This window comes from Gadus chalcogrammus, chromosome 4 (genome assembly GCF_026213295.1).
Source record: "Gadus chalcogrammus isolate NIFS_2021 chromosome 4, NIFS_Gcha_1.0, whole genome shotgun sequence".
In the NCBI taxonomy this organism is placed as follows: Eukaryota; Metazoa; Chordata; class Actinopteri; order Gadiformes; family Gadidae; genus Gadus; species Gadus chalcogrammus.
The window spans coordinates 10,825,618-10,844,632 of NC_079415.1; the positions used below are offsets into that span (position 1 = coordinate 10,825,618).

At 41.5% G+C, this 19,015-nt stretch overlaps 1 protein-coding gene across 1 annotated transcript; it reads left to right on the top strand.

Annotated features, from left to right (window-relative positions):
• The first annotated feature begins 6,355 nt into the window (after positions 1-6,355).
• On the top strand, positions 6,356-13,593 carry LOC130381644 (eosinophil peroxidase-like). The gene is made up of 16 exons (XM_056589342.1): positions 6,356-6,457; positions 6,590-6,656; positions 7,359-7,440; positions 7,664-7,839; positions 8,671-8,803; positions 8,901-9,030; positions 9,135-9,341; positions 9,463-9,826; positions 10,321-10,481; positions 10,748-11,006; positions 11,096-11,266; positions 11,556-11,793; positions 12,064-12,293; positions 12,384-12,418; positions 12,624-12,695; positions 13,022-13,593. Exons 2-16 carry the CDS (start codon positions 6,590-6,592, stop codon positions 13,034-13,036), a joined length of 2,340 nt encoding a protein of 779 aa, XP_056445317.1. The 5' UTR covers positions 6,356-6,457; the 3' UTR covers positions 13,037-13,593.
• The last annotated feature ends 5,422 nt before the right edge of the window (positions 13,594-19,015 follow it).

The following is a 19,015-nucleotide window of genomic DNA, read 5'->3' on the forward strand; positions in this document are numbered from 1 at the left end:
CAAGATCCAGACGGTGGTGTGGTGCATATGCTTGTGTTTGTCTGTGTGTGTGTGTGTGTGTGTGTGTGTGTGTGTGTGTGTGTGTGTGTGTGTGTGTGTGTGTGTGTGTGTGTGTGTGTGTGTGTGTGTGTGTGTGTGTGTGTGTTTGTGTGTGTGTGTCTGCTATGCCAACCAGATGACTTTCTTGCCATCAGAAGAAGTCGGTTTTTGCTATCCAGGATCATCGTACATTTGGGCCAGTTTTTCAAAGCGGATTTGATCACCTTGATCCAGATACAAACCTTCAGAGTTATCAAATTATATAGAATTTGTATACAGTGCTAAGAAATGACAATAACAATTTAATATATTGTTTTTGATATTGACAGCTATATGGGGGATTATTTTATTTAGCCTATTTATTAATATTTTACAAATGAAGTGTAAAATATCTATAAATGTACATGCTACAATGTAAAAAAGAGTGGATTATTCCTTGAATCCGCACTTCCGCTAGGATCAGGGTAATCCTGACTTTTGGGATCAAAGTTATCCCATTCCTACTAAAAAGTTATGAACAACAAATACTGAAGGTTTGATTCAGATCTAAACCAAGATTGGATTAAATTATTTTATCAGATTTCAGAATCCATTTTTTAATATTTGATCCAATCCGATAGATGTAATCCGATCGGATTGCTTTTGAACAAATGAGCTCTGGTGATCAGGGCGCAGTTGCTTAAACCCACTTTACCCAGCCATCATCTGCAGTTACGCCATCAACAACCACCAGCACTATCTCCAGCACCTCCTCCTCAACCCCCACGTCCTCCACCACCTCGGTCCACAGTGAACATTGAGAGCAGTTTATTTCAAATGAATCGGGTATTGATCAAGGAACCCAGTGAAACTGATAAGCAGTGTTGTTATCGGGCAGCTATCTGCCACTGGGAATTCCTGTTGCAGTAGCTTAAACACCCTGTGTTCTTTAGACTTTCTATCACCTCATACTTTTAACACAGATATCTCACACTCCACAACACACACACACACACGCACGCACGCACGCACGCACACACACACACACACACACACACACACACACACACACACACACACACACACACACACACACACACACACACACACACACACACACACACACACACACTTGCATGCAACACCTAATTCTGCCTTTCACCTAATTCTGTCTTCTGTCTTTAAACCAGGTTGTGGCGCCAATCTCTGCTAGCTGGCTGGCATCTCTCAGTGATGTCGACACACCACTTGAAGCCCAATCTGGACAACACTGCTCTGCTCTTCTTTCCAGGGAAGGCATCGCCCATCCAAAACCTCCCCATCAATATTGACCAGCTCTTTGGTGACCAGAGCTTTCCCCAAATGCGCCGTTTCGGTGTTTGTAGCTTTAATGCAAATGAGGAGGAGAGAGGCGGGTCAAGGAGGAGGGTGGGGGTGGGGCCCTGAGCAGCTTGCAGCCACGGTACCCTACGGTAGCCTCTGTTTACAGTGGATGTATCGCAATGGCGAGGCGCACACAGCCTTTAGCCGTGTTCTGTAAATATTCTAGAACACACAGGAGTCCTGGAGCTCTATAGCTAAATAATATCATATTATGCATAGATATCTATATCATATAATATATATTATCATGGCCAAAAGCTGTGTGAGCCTCCAGACGATATTATGAATCTCAAACGACCGCGTCGGGTTCTCCGATGTCTCTGGTTCTTCCACGTCCACATCAATCTGAAGTAGACTGAACCACGACATGGAGGAGAAAGGGATTGTTGCCCGCGATTGTTGACCGCGGTTGTCTCCCGCCGGAGCCTCGCTTCCCGCTGCCGAGGGACCACCGCCTCGGCAGCAGTCAGTGCTTAGGCACCACCGCCTCCTGCAGCGCCGAGGCGGTGGTCCCTCGGCAGCGAGCAGCGGGGCTCAAGCGGGAGACATTCGCGGCCAACAATCCCTTTCTCCTCCATGTCGTGGTTCATGTACTTCAGGGAGTCAAAGACAAAGTTCCTTTCCCCCAATTCATTTATTTCACAGTTATTTAGTTAGCATGCACAGCCCAAAGCGTGCACGGCCCAGTGTTCATGGCCCTACATCTGCACTGCCCACCATTTGCACATTCCAAAGTGTGCAGGGTCCACACTGGTGGTGGATATAATGATTAGTTTCCGTGACCCAGTTTGCGTGATTCAGTTCGCCAAGAGGAGTCGTTCCCGAATCGTTCGTTTGTTTAGTCGAGTTTCCGGTAGCACTAACTCCACTGAGTCTGACTGACTCAGCTGAGAACTGTGCAATGGCGTCCATTCCATGATGCGATTTACCGCTACCGGAATCGATTCACCGGAAACTCGGTGGAGGAGTCGTTCCCGAATCAGCCTAGTTTCCCGCAGGCACACACACACACACATCCGCTTCACACACACACACACACACAACCGCTTACTGAACACCCGCTTACCACACACACACGCTTCATACACACCCATACCCGCTATCTACACCCATCCATGCAAACTTACTACACACACACACACACGCTTACTACACACACTTACCATACACACACACACAGCTGAGCTATCGACTTACCAAGCCCATTTTAGTCACTACTTACGAGTATAGGTGCGATTTGGGATTGTGAACTATGTAGGTTACCAATGCATTGTTCATATCGATAGCTCAGAACCTAATAAGAAGCTGAGCAATCGACTTACTAAGCCCTTCATAGTAACTACTGTACTTACGAGTATAATCGCAGTTTGGGATTTTGAACTATGCAGGTTAACAATGCATTGTTCACATCGATAGCTCAGCACCTGATAAGAAGCTAAGCCCTTCTTAGTAACTACTTGCGAGTATAGGTGCAGTGCACAATGCAGGTAAACAATGCATTGGACACGCTCGCCAAGGAAGTTCTTTGCGTAAAATCAACCAACATAGGCCAGTTTTAGTATCTTTTTCTAAGAAAGAATACATCAGTTGTGGTTTAGATTTATATCTGATGCTAAGGATAGTTTAAAACAAACCTGAAATAAAAATAAATATATAAATTATAAAACCTGCAGTGAGGTCAAATGTAACTGAAATGATGCCCAGCACATCACCACTAGACACTATTCTATCTATATTGCACAATTGTTTATAGACAACACTATAGACAAGGGTCTATATAATCCAGTAGTGTTTATTTAAAGACAAAGACTATTTAGCTGGCAATACGACTAAACGTTTAATCTGCTACCTTTCAATTATATGATCATCTAAGGTTTTGTTGTAATATATTATAAATAATTGAAAATGATGATGCGAAGACATCTTCTACAGAAATGTACTAAATACAATAATCAAATCCAGAGTGTAAGAAGCTGTGAATGGGAGGCTAAACTATTGTTACCTTTGTATAATCCAACCTCTAACCCACGTGGGTTTCTTCTGTTCTTCGTCACTTCTTTATTGTTGCTTGTCCTGTTTGTTATGTCCAGGAAGCGTTCCCTCTCTCTTCCTTCTTTCACCATCGTAAATGTCATCGAAATCCCAGAGATCGGAGGTCACAAAATGTCTATACAAAACAGTATAAGCGTATTATGAACAACAGGTGTTGACGGTGTTGTCCACCAACCAACCATAGCAATCAGCAGCAAGTCAGCCAGGTCAGGGTTGGTCATTCCTGTTCACACCTCCATACTCATGAACAGCAACAGGAAGCCCAGTAGTTGCAGAGCAAGCTTCTCTACCACCTGGGATACTGAATGCAACTCAATATAAATTAGGACACTTACACAATAGTGGCCAAAGAGACGCTCTAGCAATGTCCAAAACATTCTGTTTTTTATTTTCATGTGTTTTTCACTGCAGCTGACATGTTTGGAAATATTTGTGTGAATGTGCCAAGAAACACTTTTCTCTCTTTCCTGGCTACATTTGAACATCTTATCACTTAATTATTCAGCTAATCACTTATAAAGTCAGTTTATAATTGAGTAATTGATTCATTTAGTCAGTTTATAATTGATTCCGTTTATAATTTAATCATCTCATCATTTATTCAGTTTATCCTGTGATCTTTTATTCAGTTGATCTTGTATAGTCAGATAATCTGAAGAGATTTACAAGTGCGACTAACAACAATCCCAAATCATAACATTAAATTAGAGCAACGAAAGTGGTGTCGTGCTGAGTTTATTCTTTGATAGCAATATTGTAGAACAACTAGACAAAGTAGTGCAATCAGAATAAAATGTTGGCCAATTGTTCTGGATTCCCCAAAAATTATACATTTAGCCACAAGCTAAAGGTTAATGATGAACATGGCTTCTAATCCGCGACCGGCATTCAGTCTGCCCGATGGTTTGTTTTATATGATAGTAAGTATTACCAAATGTCCAATTACTGACAAAATTTGACGTTTAGTTTTTACGATGGAGAGAATTACATATCAGATCATATTAATGATCATATCTGAGAAGTATTTTAGACACCTGATGTCATTGCCTTTTTGCTCATCTCCTTCAAGTGTGTTTGATTACTGTTTGCATCCATAAAGTCCCCTTAGTACCATTACAACCTGTATTCTTGTAAAACTAAATGGCCGGGTGAAATAGGACAGATTTCGTTCACATTGGACAATATTTTGCACTATTTTTTCAAGTTTGTTTCCCAATATATCAAGCATATTGTGTGACACATATACATGTAAATCCAAACCGTTGGATTTACAGTTAAAGATATTTTAAGCTATGGTTCAGATGATGCAGTTTGATTAAGTTTCCCTGAAATTTTCACTGTACAGCTAAATCTATCTTGACGGACACACTGGGTTCAAGACACAAAAATGTTCAGCATGCGAAATAAGACATGTCAAACACGTTTTGGGAAATTGTAATTCATCTGGGCAGCCGTGCCGATCGTTTAAACTTTGACCATGAATTATAGTGCCCCTACGGGAATTTCAGTGAATACTTGATTATTGTTTGGGACAACCTGATCCCAAGCACAATCAAGTACAGATTCTGACAAACGCGGTGCTGCATTTTCAAGAAATGCACGACCCTGCATTTTCCAGAAAGCTAGTACCCTGCATTTCAAGAAAGCTGATACAAGCAATACCCATGGCTTTTTGAGAAAATTTTATATTTCCAGTTTATCAAAGCATAGGCCTACCCAAATAGGAAGAGCACCTTTAAGAAGCTTCAGGCTCGATCGTTAGGCAAAATACTGCTGGTGTGTCTAGGCGTTTGACTGTACAACCCACAGAGAGCAATATTTTCTTATTTTTAAGATTCTGGGCTAAGCCCTCAATATCTTAAAAATGGTTGAAAAGTTGGATATCCTAGCAAATGATGGTGGCTGTTTTCAAGTGATTGTAGGTTCAGGCCCAGAAAATGCAATGTATGAGCATGAAAAGGGGATACATTTGGTTGTAATAAAGCTGTATGGTTTTTAATTGTTTGTGTACATGTGTGCGTGCAAATGCACCACTTGTGTACTGCCTTCCTGAACGCTCACACCTATAACAAGAAAGGTTTCCTGCAAGTGATAAATCTTGCTGCTGTAAGGGATCAGGAAATGTTACGGTACCTTATTCCTTGACGGCAACAAGCCAAGTATTGTGTGTTTCTATAAAAGTGTAGGTTTTTAAAGATGTTATCAGCTGGTTGCGTTTGCAACCAATCACTCATGACTGCTTTTCTCAAGAAAGCAGTAAAGCAGGCTTCACAACTTAACCAAATATTTGTGTTTTTCTATTTGGTTAGTAGTTCTGATTGCTTCTGGTGTCATACTGTCCTGTACTGAGCATCTCACGGGCTTGAATGTCTTGTCATGGAGTTGTCTAACAGTTACAGTTAAATGTTCAACTATCCTCACTAAGAGTATTGCCTGGCTTTTTCCACATCAAATTGTAGGCGTTTAAAGACTTTGAGTCAATTCCCTTGAGGATGATGTAGAATGGTGGATTAAAAGGATTCCAGCATTCCAGGAAGACAATCATTGCATTTCTGGTAAAAGATTTCCTTATTGCCAGAAATTCGATATTTGGCCTACACACCCTAAGAGGACAGATAGTTAATCTTTAAGCACATTTTAACATCCACAGTTATTGGTTAATATTAGGTGTGGATAACTCCGGACGTTTTTTTTTCAATCTGAAATAAAACAAATATGCTACCAACATATTAGTTTGTTAGTTAGTATGATAGTAAAGAGTAGATGCTACTAAAAGCTTTCCTTGGACAATACATTTGATTAGCTGAGTGATAAACCTAAGTTAATCGAGTTCAGCTAGAAGAAGGAAGTAGGAACTATAGGTTTTAATAATATATTGACCTCACCTGAAAACATCAACACTGTGGGTGTGGCCTAAGACTCTCAATATAAATAGGCTGACACAGGGACAGTCTTCAAACCACCTTCACATTGTTCTCACTATAATTTTAGCTTCACCTGAGAGGTAAGAGGACTTCTTTCCTTTTCCTTTTATTTTGGGACCTAGACGGTGTGCATCATTATTGTCTAACGTGGGTCAGACAATGGAAGGCTTAACGTTGATAGCTGATGTTCAGTATGTTTTGTCCACTTATAGATGAACCAGCTTGTCTGCGTTCTAATGCTGGGCATCTGCGTGATGCAGGCCAATTCAAACCCATCAAGTAAGCTTTTAAATGATTACCTTTCAAAAAACGTGAATGTTTCTAAAATGTTGGTATATTGTGATGTTTTCTTTCCCTAACTCATCATTTTTTCAGTTCAAGTTGAAGTACTGAGTTTGTTTATTAGGTATTCACAGTGTATCCGTGTACACCTGTTCTGTGGGAATTATTAGTTTTATTTTGACAGCCCAAAATGACTATTTTGACAGTCATTTTGAGTTTGGAAACTACTGGGTCACATAGATGCCGCCCTCTTGAACACGTGTGTATAAATTGTGTGTCGATAGCTCAGAAAGTAGTAAAAAATTAATTGCCATCTAGAAATGTAGTGTAATTTACCCCTCAATAATATACAGAGTCTGCCACATGGACCTTGGGTCGCCGGTTTGCTTCCAACCTCGACCAAAATTAGTTTGATACATGGCATGAAATATAATAATATGATAATATTTAGTGAGAAAAACCAATGATTTGCTTATTAAGGGTGGCCATTGGGATTGGCGGTGCGTTGGTGACTCAGAATAGCTCTGGGACTCGGAAAATTGCTGGTTTTATCAATACTCTTGTATCTGAAGTTCTATCTTATGGTTTATTTTATCAATGCTCTTGTATCTGAAGGTCTCTTATGGTTTATTATATTAATGCTCTTGTATCTGAAGGACTATCTTATGGTTTATTATATTAATGCTCTTGTATCTGAAGGTCTGGGTCGTCCCTATCTTATGGAGTGCTTTGAAGAGGCCAAAAAACTTGTGGATGATGCTTACAAGTACTCGCGAGATGAGTGAGTTTGTTGTTTTGAATCTTATTCTGTCTTAACGAGATTTGAACAATCACCAGAAAAAAATACCTGTTTCACTTTCATGATTAATAAATTAGCCTTTTCGCTTCATAATATATTTTTATGATTTTCTTCTTCATATTATGAATGACCATCATGTTATTACTGCTATTCTTTCCATCCTTTCGTAACCATGCCTGCCCCCCCCCCCCCTGTTCCCCTCCAGGAGTCTGAGCAGGGTTCGCCGAGAGGTCGTCTCTCCGGCGGACATCCTGCGCCTCATGAAGCAGCCGCGTGGAGACTCCCGCTCGGCCGTGCGCTCGGCCGACTACATGGCCCAGACGCTGCGCCTGCTTCACGACCGCGTCCACCGCGTGCACAAACGCTCGCTCAACGCCACAGGTCAGGCCCACGCCACTCTGTTGTTGTTGTTGTTGTTGTTGTCTGCTATTGTCTGTACATTTAGTATTTAGCAGACGCTTTTATCCAAAGTGACATAAAAGTACATTTGTCATAAGGAAGTGAAACAATATATCGATGTCGGAACACTAAGCGTGTTAGTAGAAAAAAGTGCAAAGCACCCCCCAAATGCTAGCTATGATAAGATGCTACATAACTAAGTACTATAACTCAATAGGACATACAATAGGTGTTAGCGAGTTGCAGTAGTCAAGGCACGTGATGAAGAGAGCTTGGACCAGGAGCTGAGTTGCCCTTCTCGTTAGGAAGAGCCGGATCCTCCGGATGTTGTAGAGGGCAAATCTGCATGATCGGAGAGGTGATGTTCGCGGTGCAGCACAACTGGGTTTCTAGCAGTTGGTCATGGTGATACAGTGATGTTCTCTGCAGTGACCAGTAGGTCCATGTGAGGGCAAGCTTTCCCTGGCATTAGCAGGAGCTCAGTCTTGTTGAGGTTAAGCTTCAGGTGATGGGTAGTCGTCCAAGTACTGACGTCTGCCAGACATTCTGAGATGAGTGTTGCAATCAGGGTGAGGGGAGGTGAAAGTTTTGTCAGCGTAGCAGTGATAGGAAAAACTGTGTGATGTGATTACAGAGCCCAATGATCTGGTATATAGGGAGAACCGAAGGGGTCCCAGTACAGAGCCTTGAGGGACACCAGTGTCAAGAGTGCAGGGTCAACTATCAACTATTCCATGTGACCTGATAGGTGCGTATAGCTGTCTAGCATTGTCAAGTACTCTAAAGTATTGTCTTATGTCTGCTGTTCTCCAGATCTGCTCCCTCGTGAAGACCTGGAGGTTCTTTCAAAGATCTCTGGATGTGCAGCCAGGATCAGCGATCCGCCCTGTCGCACAATTCAGAACCTGGACAAGTACAGGACTGCCACCAGTGTCTGCAACAACCTGTAAGAGCGTTTTCTGCAACGATAAAAAATGATTGAGAGATTGTGAAAACGAGGCTTTGAGTCGTAAGGTAAAAGTGTTTCAACATGTTGTCAACAGGATGAGTCCTCGCCTGGGGGCCTCCAACACCCCCTTCAAGCGGTGGCTCCCCGCTCAGTATGATGACGATGTCGCCTTGCCCATCGGCTGGGAGAGAAACCGCCGCTTCAACAACTTTGTTCTCCCTCTGGTATGATGTCGACGTCAACCCATGCGGCAGCATCGCGTGACGTAAAAAACACATGCGGCAAATACACACGTCTATCTACAATGGATTGTGCCTGTCCTCCTTAGGTCAGAGAGGTTTCCAACCGAATCCTGGCGTCGAAGGACGAGGGCTTGGTCAGCGATAGTGAATACACCCACATTTTGACCCTGTTCGGCCAGTGGATCGACCACGACCTCACCTTCACCCCCTTCTCCCCAAGCCTCCGCTCCTTCAGCAACGGCCTCAACTGTGACGAGAGCTGCGAGCGCTCCGAGCCCTGCTTCCCAATTCAGGTATGGTCACCGACTGGGTACCAGTTGGAGGTTTTATTGTGTAGTTCGACCTACATGTATATGTATAGACAGTAACGCTGCAATCGACAATCACCGTCGTCATCTGCGCTCTTCTACACAGATCCCCCCCGGCGACCCCCGTTTGCCATCTGGCCCAGACAGCTGCATCCCGGTCTTCCGATCGGCGCCCGTGTGTGGAACTGGATATTCGGAATACAATTTTGGCTCCGTGGCGAACAAGCGAGAGCAGATCAACACCCTGACGGCGTTCCTGGACCTGGGCCAGGTGTACGGCTCGGAGGAGAAGCTGGCAATGGACCTCCGCAACCTCACGAGCGATGCGGGCCTCCTGCGCGTCAACGAAAAGTACAAGGACAACGGACGGGAGCTGCTGCCATTCAGCCCTCTGCATGCTAACATGTGCGCTACACGCCGGAGGGTCACAAACGACAGGAATGCCCAGGAGGTGCCCTGTTTCCTTGGAGGTTGGCGCATACAGTATATGTATATCTTAAACATCTCTATAAATCTCTGTCCATCTTTTTGTCTATCTCTATATATTTCTATATCTATCTCTTTGTTGGGTATTCACAGAGTCTCTGTGGATACCTGTGGAAAAGATTGTGGAAAAGGTTTGATGCCAAAATATCGTAACTTCCGGTTTTAGAATCACATGCAGCTTGCCCGCCCAGATGGATTAAAGATTCTGAAACTTGTTGATCATGCCTTATTATGAATGCTGACAATTTTTGCCATTGGGACCCACAATGTGATTTTTTTTTAAAAAGTGAACATTTTGAAAAAACTCGACTTCATTCATATCGATTTCTATCTATCTCTATATATCTCTAACACTCAGAATTAATCACTGTCTGTTTGTCAGTTTCTTTCTCTCTATTCTATCTCTCAATCATAGCTAGCAAACTGTTCGTAGACTCGCGACAAGTTACGACTCAAACGGCTTGTGTCATGTTTCCAGGTGATGTTCGTGTCGATGAGAACATTGCCCTGACGTCCATCCACACCATTTTCCTGCGAGAACACAACCGTCTGGCGCGTGAACTCAAGAAGCTAAACCCATGGTGGGACAGTGAGACCCTCTACCAAGAGGCTCGTAAAATCATGGGCGCGTATAATCAGGTAAGCCCCACGCTTGTACCTCTTTATCCATCTCCTCTGCTCTCACTCATGCTCACATCTCAGATACATCCTTTACTGATCGTACCCTTCTCCTCAACATGGGCCTCAACTCCTCCTCTTTCTCCTCAACATGTGTCTTTCTCCCTCACCCTCCTACTCCTCTCGTCCATGCTCGACCTCCTTCTCAGCACGTGTTTCTCCTCCTTATCCTCCTCCTAAATACGTTTACCTCTTCTTCCTCCTCCTCAACATGTGTCCCTCCCCAGGTGTTTATTTTCAGGGACTACCTGCCCCACATCGTGGGTGACGAGGCCATGTCCAGAAAGCTGGGCAGCTACCCAGGCTACGACCCCAACGTGGACCCAAGGATCGCCAACGTGTTCTCCACCGCTGCCTACCGCTTCGCCCATCTGGCCATCCAGCCCATGCTAACCCGCCTGGACGAAAACTATCAGGAGAACGCTAGCAACCCCAATGTGCCGCTCTTCAAGGCCTTCTTCAGCCCCTGGAGGGTCATATTCGAAGGTGAGCGGAGAGGACACAAGGTGCTTGCAAGAAACATGAATTTCAAGCAAGATATTTTTCTTCAAATTGTTGCTGTTGGTTTGTTACAGGCGGGGTCGACCCCCTGATCCGTGGTCTGGTGGGCAATCCTGCCAAACTGGGCACTCAGGATAACATGCTGGTGGACGCGGTGCGGGAGAGGCTCTTTCAGTTTGTCGAGCACCTGGCTCTGGACCTGGGGTCGCTCAACATGCAGAGGGGCCGGGACCACGCCATCCCTCGTACCTATACCCTAAAAGCTTCTCCTCCTCTCGCCTGCTGCCTCTTTGCTCGCTTGTTTTAATTCCCTTTATTTAAACATTAGTATGTAAACTGTTTGCTTACACACTAAACTACCGAAGCAACCTATTATTGTCCACTTTGAAACCAAGAATAGGCTAGACCTACCTGGTCAGGGTTCTCAGCTCCTCAAACTTTCTTCTTCTCTTCTTTTTAATTGGTTTTGTGTAAATGACGCAGCAAATGCTTCACGATCTGAAGAAAATCCATCTCTTTTACTCAACACGCTAGGCTACAACGCGTGGCGTAAGTTCTGTGGGCTGTCCCAGCCCAGCAACCAGGCAGAGCTGGCTGAGGTTCTGAACAACACAGGCCTGGCGACCAGGCTCCTGCAGCTGTATAGAACACCCAGCAACATCGACGTGTGGATGGGAGGAGTGGCAGAACCCTTCGTCAAGGGAGGCCGCGTGGGCCCTCTTTTCTCCTGCCTCATCGCCAACCAGTTCAAGAACATCCGCCAGGGAGACAGGTACGGATGCTGACATCCTCGGACTGACTGACTGACATTGGGGTGCGAAACAGAAAGAAGGCCGACCCGGTTTGATCTAGATCAACTTTGGAAGATGATTGATGACGCAAGTTTGGGTTGGGTAGGGGTAATAATTCATTAATAATTCATGTAGGGGGGAAGGTGTTTGTATGTGGACCCCCTCCCCACCCAAACCCTGTAGCCTCACTTTACTAGGCCAGGCATGGTCTTTCTATCTCATTAACTTTTAGTTCTGTTTGCTGTTGACAGGTTGTGGTACGAAAATATGGGCGTGTTCACCCCGAACCAGAGGAAGGCGCTGAGCACTGCCAACCTGGCCAGGATCATCTGCGACAACACAGGCATCTCCAGGGTCCCCGAGGACCCCTTCAGACTCGTCAACGCTGAAAACAGCCTGGTCCGCTGCTCCAGCATCCCCCGCGTGCGCCTCTCTCCCTGGAGGGAGAGGCCCAGAGAGGGCCCTGATGAGGCGGGGTCAGGTAAGGAACAGCAATGTGGTCAAAGGCTCAATTTTACTTTAGAAAAACCAATAGCTTGCACATTTTATTTAATCTTGATTGTTTTTGCAGGCACCAATGCAATTCTGGCAGCCATTGCAGCTGAGGTAATTATTATGAATGTATCTTTTGTATCCAGTTTTGGACAATATATTCATACGTATATATTCATAACATATGAACTTATTCATATGTTCAATTCCCATACTTGCCCACAGATCCTTCCCACCTTTCTTTTTAATAAACTGATATGTAAGTATTGAGGGAGGAAATATGACTCATATAAATTGTTATTATCTTGTTTGTATCCAGAGGACCAGGCTGACCCAGGCAGAGCAGGACATCATGGGCAAGATGGAGCCAAAGATGGAAGAGGACAATGAGGTGGTTATGTCTCGCATCTCTGTAGGACAAGAAGAATGAGCTAGTTCAGGAATAAGGAAGAGTGATCTTGTGAACAATTATGTGTTCCTATTGGTAATTGGAATGATGTTCTGCTGCATGCATTAGCTGTGAAATGAGGCAATGTGAATTATATTATAGAAAATGTTAGGACAGGTTATTAAGGTCTAGTTAAAAAAAAATTAAATCCTACAAGTGCCTTGCATAGCTTTAAAACAATACAGACATTGCAGACGGTAGTCGGTACTGACACGTGATCAAGCTGTTCCTCTAACATTACTTTCTCCTTGTATTTTTCTCCTCTAAAGCTTCCCCAGCCATAAGAGGTGAACCTTGCCCTTGAAAGAAAGAACTCTAATCAATGCAACCTGTTTACTGTCTTTACCTCCTTGACTTAATGGTGAATTCTTGTCGTTCACCATTCAACAAACCAATTATTTTCTCAAAGCCGTTCTTCTTTAAAATGTAAAATACTGTTGGCTGATTTATAAAAATCACGTCATCATTTAGGACCACTGTTACACTGAAATATAGTACACTGAAATGTTCAACCACAACTCTGACAATGGAATTACAATATTTACATAAAGTACTTTTTAAGGGCTGGTATGACTTTTTCCATGGACATTTTAGGCCTTGTTTTTGTTTTTATTTGACTAAATTTATTTGCACTAATCCATTCTGTCTGTTACTCAGTTTTAATCCGATCTATTATAACACAACTTGAAAAAAATGTAACCCGTCTCATATGAAACGAACAACTGCTTTGAATAAATTCTTCCTCTGTGGTTGTAATTGTTCAATCAAGATGAAGTGTTTAGTAATAACCTTGAAATCCTTTAATAAAAACAAAGAGGAAAATTCATATTCACTGTTTGATGATTGGTTAATCAATGGTTGATGCAATACGCTTGTATGGGTAATCAATTTAACGTTCATGAAAATCCCAAAACAGCTTTATATACAACACCAACAAAACACTTGATCAAAACCATATGTTGAATGCCACGAGAAAAATAATATGAAACAGCTGATCAAGTTTCTCATCTCATATATATATATATATATATAATATATATATATATATATTTAAGCAATAGATAACGACAGGCTGTGGTATGTGCTCATTATACCACTGTTTAGGGGCGTTGTTCGGCCCGACGCGCAGCGGAGGGCCGGCGACCCCCTTCACAGTGGTATAATGAGCACATACCACTGACTGAAGTGATCTATTGCTTTTATACAACGGTTACTATTAAGGCAAAATGAAAGAAACACTACTTAAAAAAATAAAAAATAAAGTCAAAGTAACTGTTTTACAGGGACGCGGGAAGTCAGTCCGAGTGGGGGGTGCTGAGAGAGAATCTATGTAATGAGGTCATAATAAATGCTGCGCAACATCCGTTGTTTACAGAGACGAGATGAGGGGTGACGTCACATTCAGGTATCCGCTCTGATAAACACTCTACTGGTGTGCAAAAAGAGTTCTGCCAACTAGCCACTGTTATTCACAAACGTTAGGAAGTAAACAATGTGGAAATTAGAGTCAACTCGGCTGATACTGTGCTGAATTTCACACACTAACAACATGCCGACAAGCTGTTGCGGTCCGGGATTATACACAGCGTTATAACAAGGATTATTTCTAAAGCTTTACAAAGGAAAGTGACAATAATAGAAAGCCTTAATTTTCATCCAGAGTTACGAGTTGTCTGATATGAGGAAAGTGCCGGTTTCTCCGTCAAGTGAACCGCCCGTCTTTGCTCTTTTTTTGCCAACCAGTTTACGTGCGGGATTCCAGAATCAAAACGATAACATTCAACGTGTCTATTAATATGGCAGCAACATTTTACCCCAGTTTTAGAATGTTCACTACAACAGATGTTGAACACCAACATGCTTATGTAAAATCAGCATAGTACAGATAATATGATAAATATCATAAAAAGGGTGGATGTCAATAATTTAATGAAAAATCATGTTGTATGATAAAATTATACAACAAAAAAAAAGTATTGATTTGTTCAGAAAACTTTCTCACTTGCAGTTACAGCCAGGGGCCGCTGCAGCACCCAAAGCACCCCCACTTCCCGCGTCCCTGGGTAACACTTTTGTTTTTTATTGGTCGTCATGAAAAAAAACATAAGGGGTAACACTGTTGTTTTTTATTGGTCGTCATGAAAAAAAACATAAGGGGTAACACTGTTGTTTTTTATTGGTCGTCATGAAAAAAACCATAAGGGGGAACACTGTTGTTTTTTATTGGTCGTCATGAAAAAAACATAAGGGGTAACACTGTTGTTTTTTATTGGTCGTCATGAAAAAAAACATAAGGGGTAACACTGTTGTTTTTTATTGGTCGTCATGAAAAAAAACATAAAGGGGGTAACACTGTTGTTTTTTATTGGTCGTCATGAAAAAAAACATATGGGGTAACACTGTTCCTTTTTTTATTGGTCGTCATGAAAAAAAACGTAAGGGGTAACACTGTTGTTTTTTATTGGTCGTCATGAAAAAAACATAAAGGGGGTAACACTGTTGTTTTTTTTGGTCGTCATGAAAAAAAACATAAGGGGTAACATTGTTGTTTTTTTGGTCGTAATGAAAAAAAACATAGGGGGTAACACTGTTGTTTTTTATTGGTCATCATGAAAAAAAAACATAAAGGGGGTAACACTGTTGTTTTTTTTGGTCGTCATGAAAATAAACATAAAGGGGGTAACACTGTTGTTTTTTTTGGTCGTCATTACAAAAAACATAAGGGGTAACACTGTTGTTTTTTATTGGTCGTCATGAAAAAAACCATAAGGGGGAACACTGTTGTTTTTTATTGGTCGTCATGAAAAAAACATAAGGGGTAACACTGTTGTTTTTTATTGGTCGTCATGAAAAAAAACATAAGGGGTAACACTGTTGTTTTTTATTGGTCGTCATGAAAAAAAACATAAAGGGGGTAACACTGTTGTTTTTTATTGGTCGTCATGAAAAAAAACATATGGGGTAACACTGTTCCTTTTTTTATTGGTCGTCATGAAAAAAAACGTAAGGGGTAACACTGTTGTTTTTTATTGGTCATCATGAAAAAAAAACATAAAGGGGGTAACACTTGTTTTTTTTGGTCGTCATGAAAATAAACATAAAGGGGGTAACACTGTTGTTTTTTTTGGTCGTCATTACAAAAAACATAAGGGGTAACACTGTTGTTTATTATTTGTCGTCTTGAAAAAAAACATAAGGGAAATAATAGAAATACACACATACATTTTAATGTCATGTATATCGAGTTTAAGTATGATTGATTATTGTGAATGGGTATCGCCTCAGTGGCGCAGTGGGGTGCACTCTGCCTAACCCCCTGGAGACCGGGGTTCAAGTCCGGTTGATGACCTCTGTGGGAAGTTTCTTTTCTCTATTTCATGCGAATTATAAAGTCAAGTATAACCTTTGTGATGACTTCAACCGGTGTCTTGATGGTGCATTGTTAAGTTCGGAGGTTAACACTCTAAACAGCTCATGTTCCGATCCCTGCAAAAACGTCGAAAGGGATGCCACTGTCGTTATTTTTTGGTCAACATGGAAAAAACATGAGGGGTAACTCTGTCGTCTTTTATCGGCCGTCATGAAATAAATATAAGGGGAAAACACTGTCGATATTTATCAAATGAAACATGAGGGGTAACACTGTCGTTTTTATCAAATGAAACATAGGGGGTAACACTGTTGTTTTTTTTGGTCGTCATGAAAAAAAACATAAGGGGTAACACTGTTGTTTATTATTTGTCGTCTTGAAAAAAACCATAATGGAAATAATAGAAATACACACATACATTTTAATGTCATGTATATCGACTTTATTCATGATTGATTGTCGTGAAATGTCATCGCCTCAGTGGTGCAGTGGGGTGCACTCTGCCTAACCCCCTGGAGACCGGGGTTCAAGTCTGGTTGATGACCGTGGTTGGAAGTATCTTTTCTCTATTTCATGCGAATTATAAAGTCAAGTATAACCTTTGTGATGACTTTAACCGGTGTCTTGATGGTGCATTGTTATGTTCGGAGGTTAACACTCTAAACAGCTCATGTTCCGATCCCTGCAAAAACGTCGAAAGGGATGCCCCTGTCGTTATTTATTGGTCAACATGGAAAAAACATGAGGGGTAACTTTGTCGTCTTTTATCGGCCGTCATGAAATAAATATAAGGGGAAAACACTGTCGATATTTATCAAATAAAACATAGGGGGTGACAGTGTTGTTTTTCTTTGGTCGTCATGAAAAAAAACACAAGGGGTAACAGCAACACTGTCGTTTTTATCAAATGAAACATGAGGGGTAACACTGTCGTTTTTATCAAATGAAACATAAGGGGTAACACTGTCGTTTTTCTTTGGTCGTCATGAAAAAAACCATAAGGGGTAACACTGTTGTTTTTTATTGGTCGTCATGAAAGAAAACATAAGGGGTAACACTGTTGTTTTTTATTGGTCGTCATGAAAAAAAACATAAGGGGTAACACTGTTGTCTTTGTCAAATAAAATATAAGGGGTAACACTGTCGTTTTTTATCAGTCATCATGAAAAAAACAAGGGGTAACACTGTAATTTATTTTCATGACGACCAATAAAAAACGACAGTGTTACCCCCTGTGGTTTTTTTCATGACGACCAAAGAAAAACAAAAGTGTTACCCCCTATGTTTTATTTGATAAATATCGACAGTGTTACCCCTTATGTTTTTTTTCATGACGACCAATAAAAACGGACAGTGTTACCCCTTATGTTTTTTTTCATGACGGCCAATAAAAACTGTTGTTTTTTATTGGTCGTCATGAAAGAAAACATAAGGGGTAACACTGTTGTTTTTTATTGGTCGTCATGAAAAAAAACATAAGGGGTAACACTGTTGTCTTTGTCAAATAAAATATAAGGGGTAACACTGTCGTTTTTTATCAGTCATCATGAAAAAAACAAGCGGTAACACTGTCGTTTTTTTTCATGACGACCAATAAAAAACGACAGTGTTACCCCTTGTGTTTTTTTTCATGACGACCAAAGAAAAACAAAAGTGTTACCCCCTATGTTTTATTTGATAAATATCAACAGTGTTACCCCTTATGTTTATTTCATGACGACCAATAAAAAACAACAGTCTTACCCCTTATGTTTTTTTTCATGACGACCAATAAAAACGACAGTGTTACCCCTTATGTTTTTTTTCATGACGACCAATAAAAAACGACAGTGTAACACTGTCGTTTTTATCAAATGAAACATGAGGGGTGACACTGTCGTTTTTCTTTGGCAGTCACGAAAAAAAAAAAAGGGGTAACACTGTTCCTTTTTTTATTGGTCGTCATGAAAAAAAACACAAGGGGTTACACTGTTGTTTTTTATTGGTCGTCATGAATAAAAACATAAGGGGTAACACTGTTGTTTTTTATTGGTCGTCATGAATAAAAACATAAGGGGTAACACTGTTGTTTTTCATCAGTCATCATGGGAAAAAAACATAAGGGGTAACACTGTCGTTTTTATCAAATGAAACGTAAAAAAAACGGTCGTTTTTTATCTGTGGTCATGAAAAACCCATAAGGGGTTACACTGTTGAAAAGTATCGAATAAAACATAGGGGGTAACACCAGGGACGCGGGAAGTCAGTCCAAGGGGGGGGGGGGTGCTGAGAGAGAGTCTATATAATGATGACTTAATAAATACTGCGCAACATTCAGGGCTCCGCTCTGATAAACACTCTAACACTCTGGTGTGTAAAAAGAGTTCTGCCAACTAGCAACTGTTATTCACAAACGTCAGCAAGTAAACAATGTGGAAATTAGAGTCAACTCGGCTGATACTGTGCTGAATTTCACACACTAACAACATGCCGACAAGCTGTTGCGGTCCGGGAATATACACAGCGTTATAACAAGGATTCAGGAGGTTATTTCTAAATGTTTAAAAGGAGTGTGACAATAAAAGAAAGCCTTCATTTTCATCCAGAGTTACGAGTTGTCTGATATGAGGAAAGTGACGGTTTCTCTGTCAAGTGAACCGTCCGTCTTTGCTCTTTTTTTGCCAACAAGTTTACGTGCAGGATTCCAGAATCATAAAGATAACATTCAACGTGTCTATTAATATGGCAGCAACATTTTACACCAGTTTTAGAATGTTCACTACAACAGATGTTGAACACCAACATGCTTATGTCAAATCAGCATAGTACGATATTCAGCTATCGACAGTTCTGCGTTGTGCGTCATAGCCTACGTCAGCCTACTCAGACAATTTTCTAAATAAAATGAAATGAT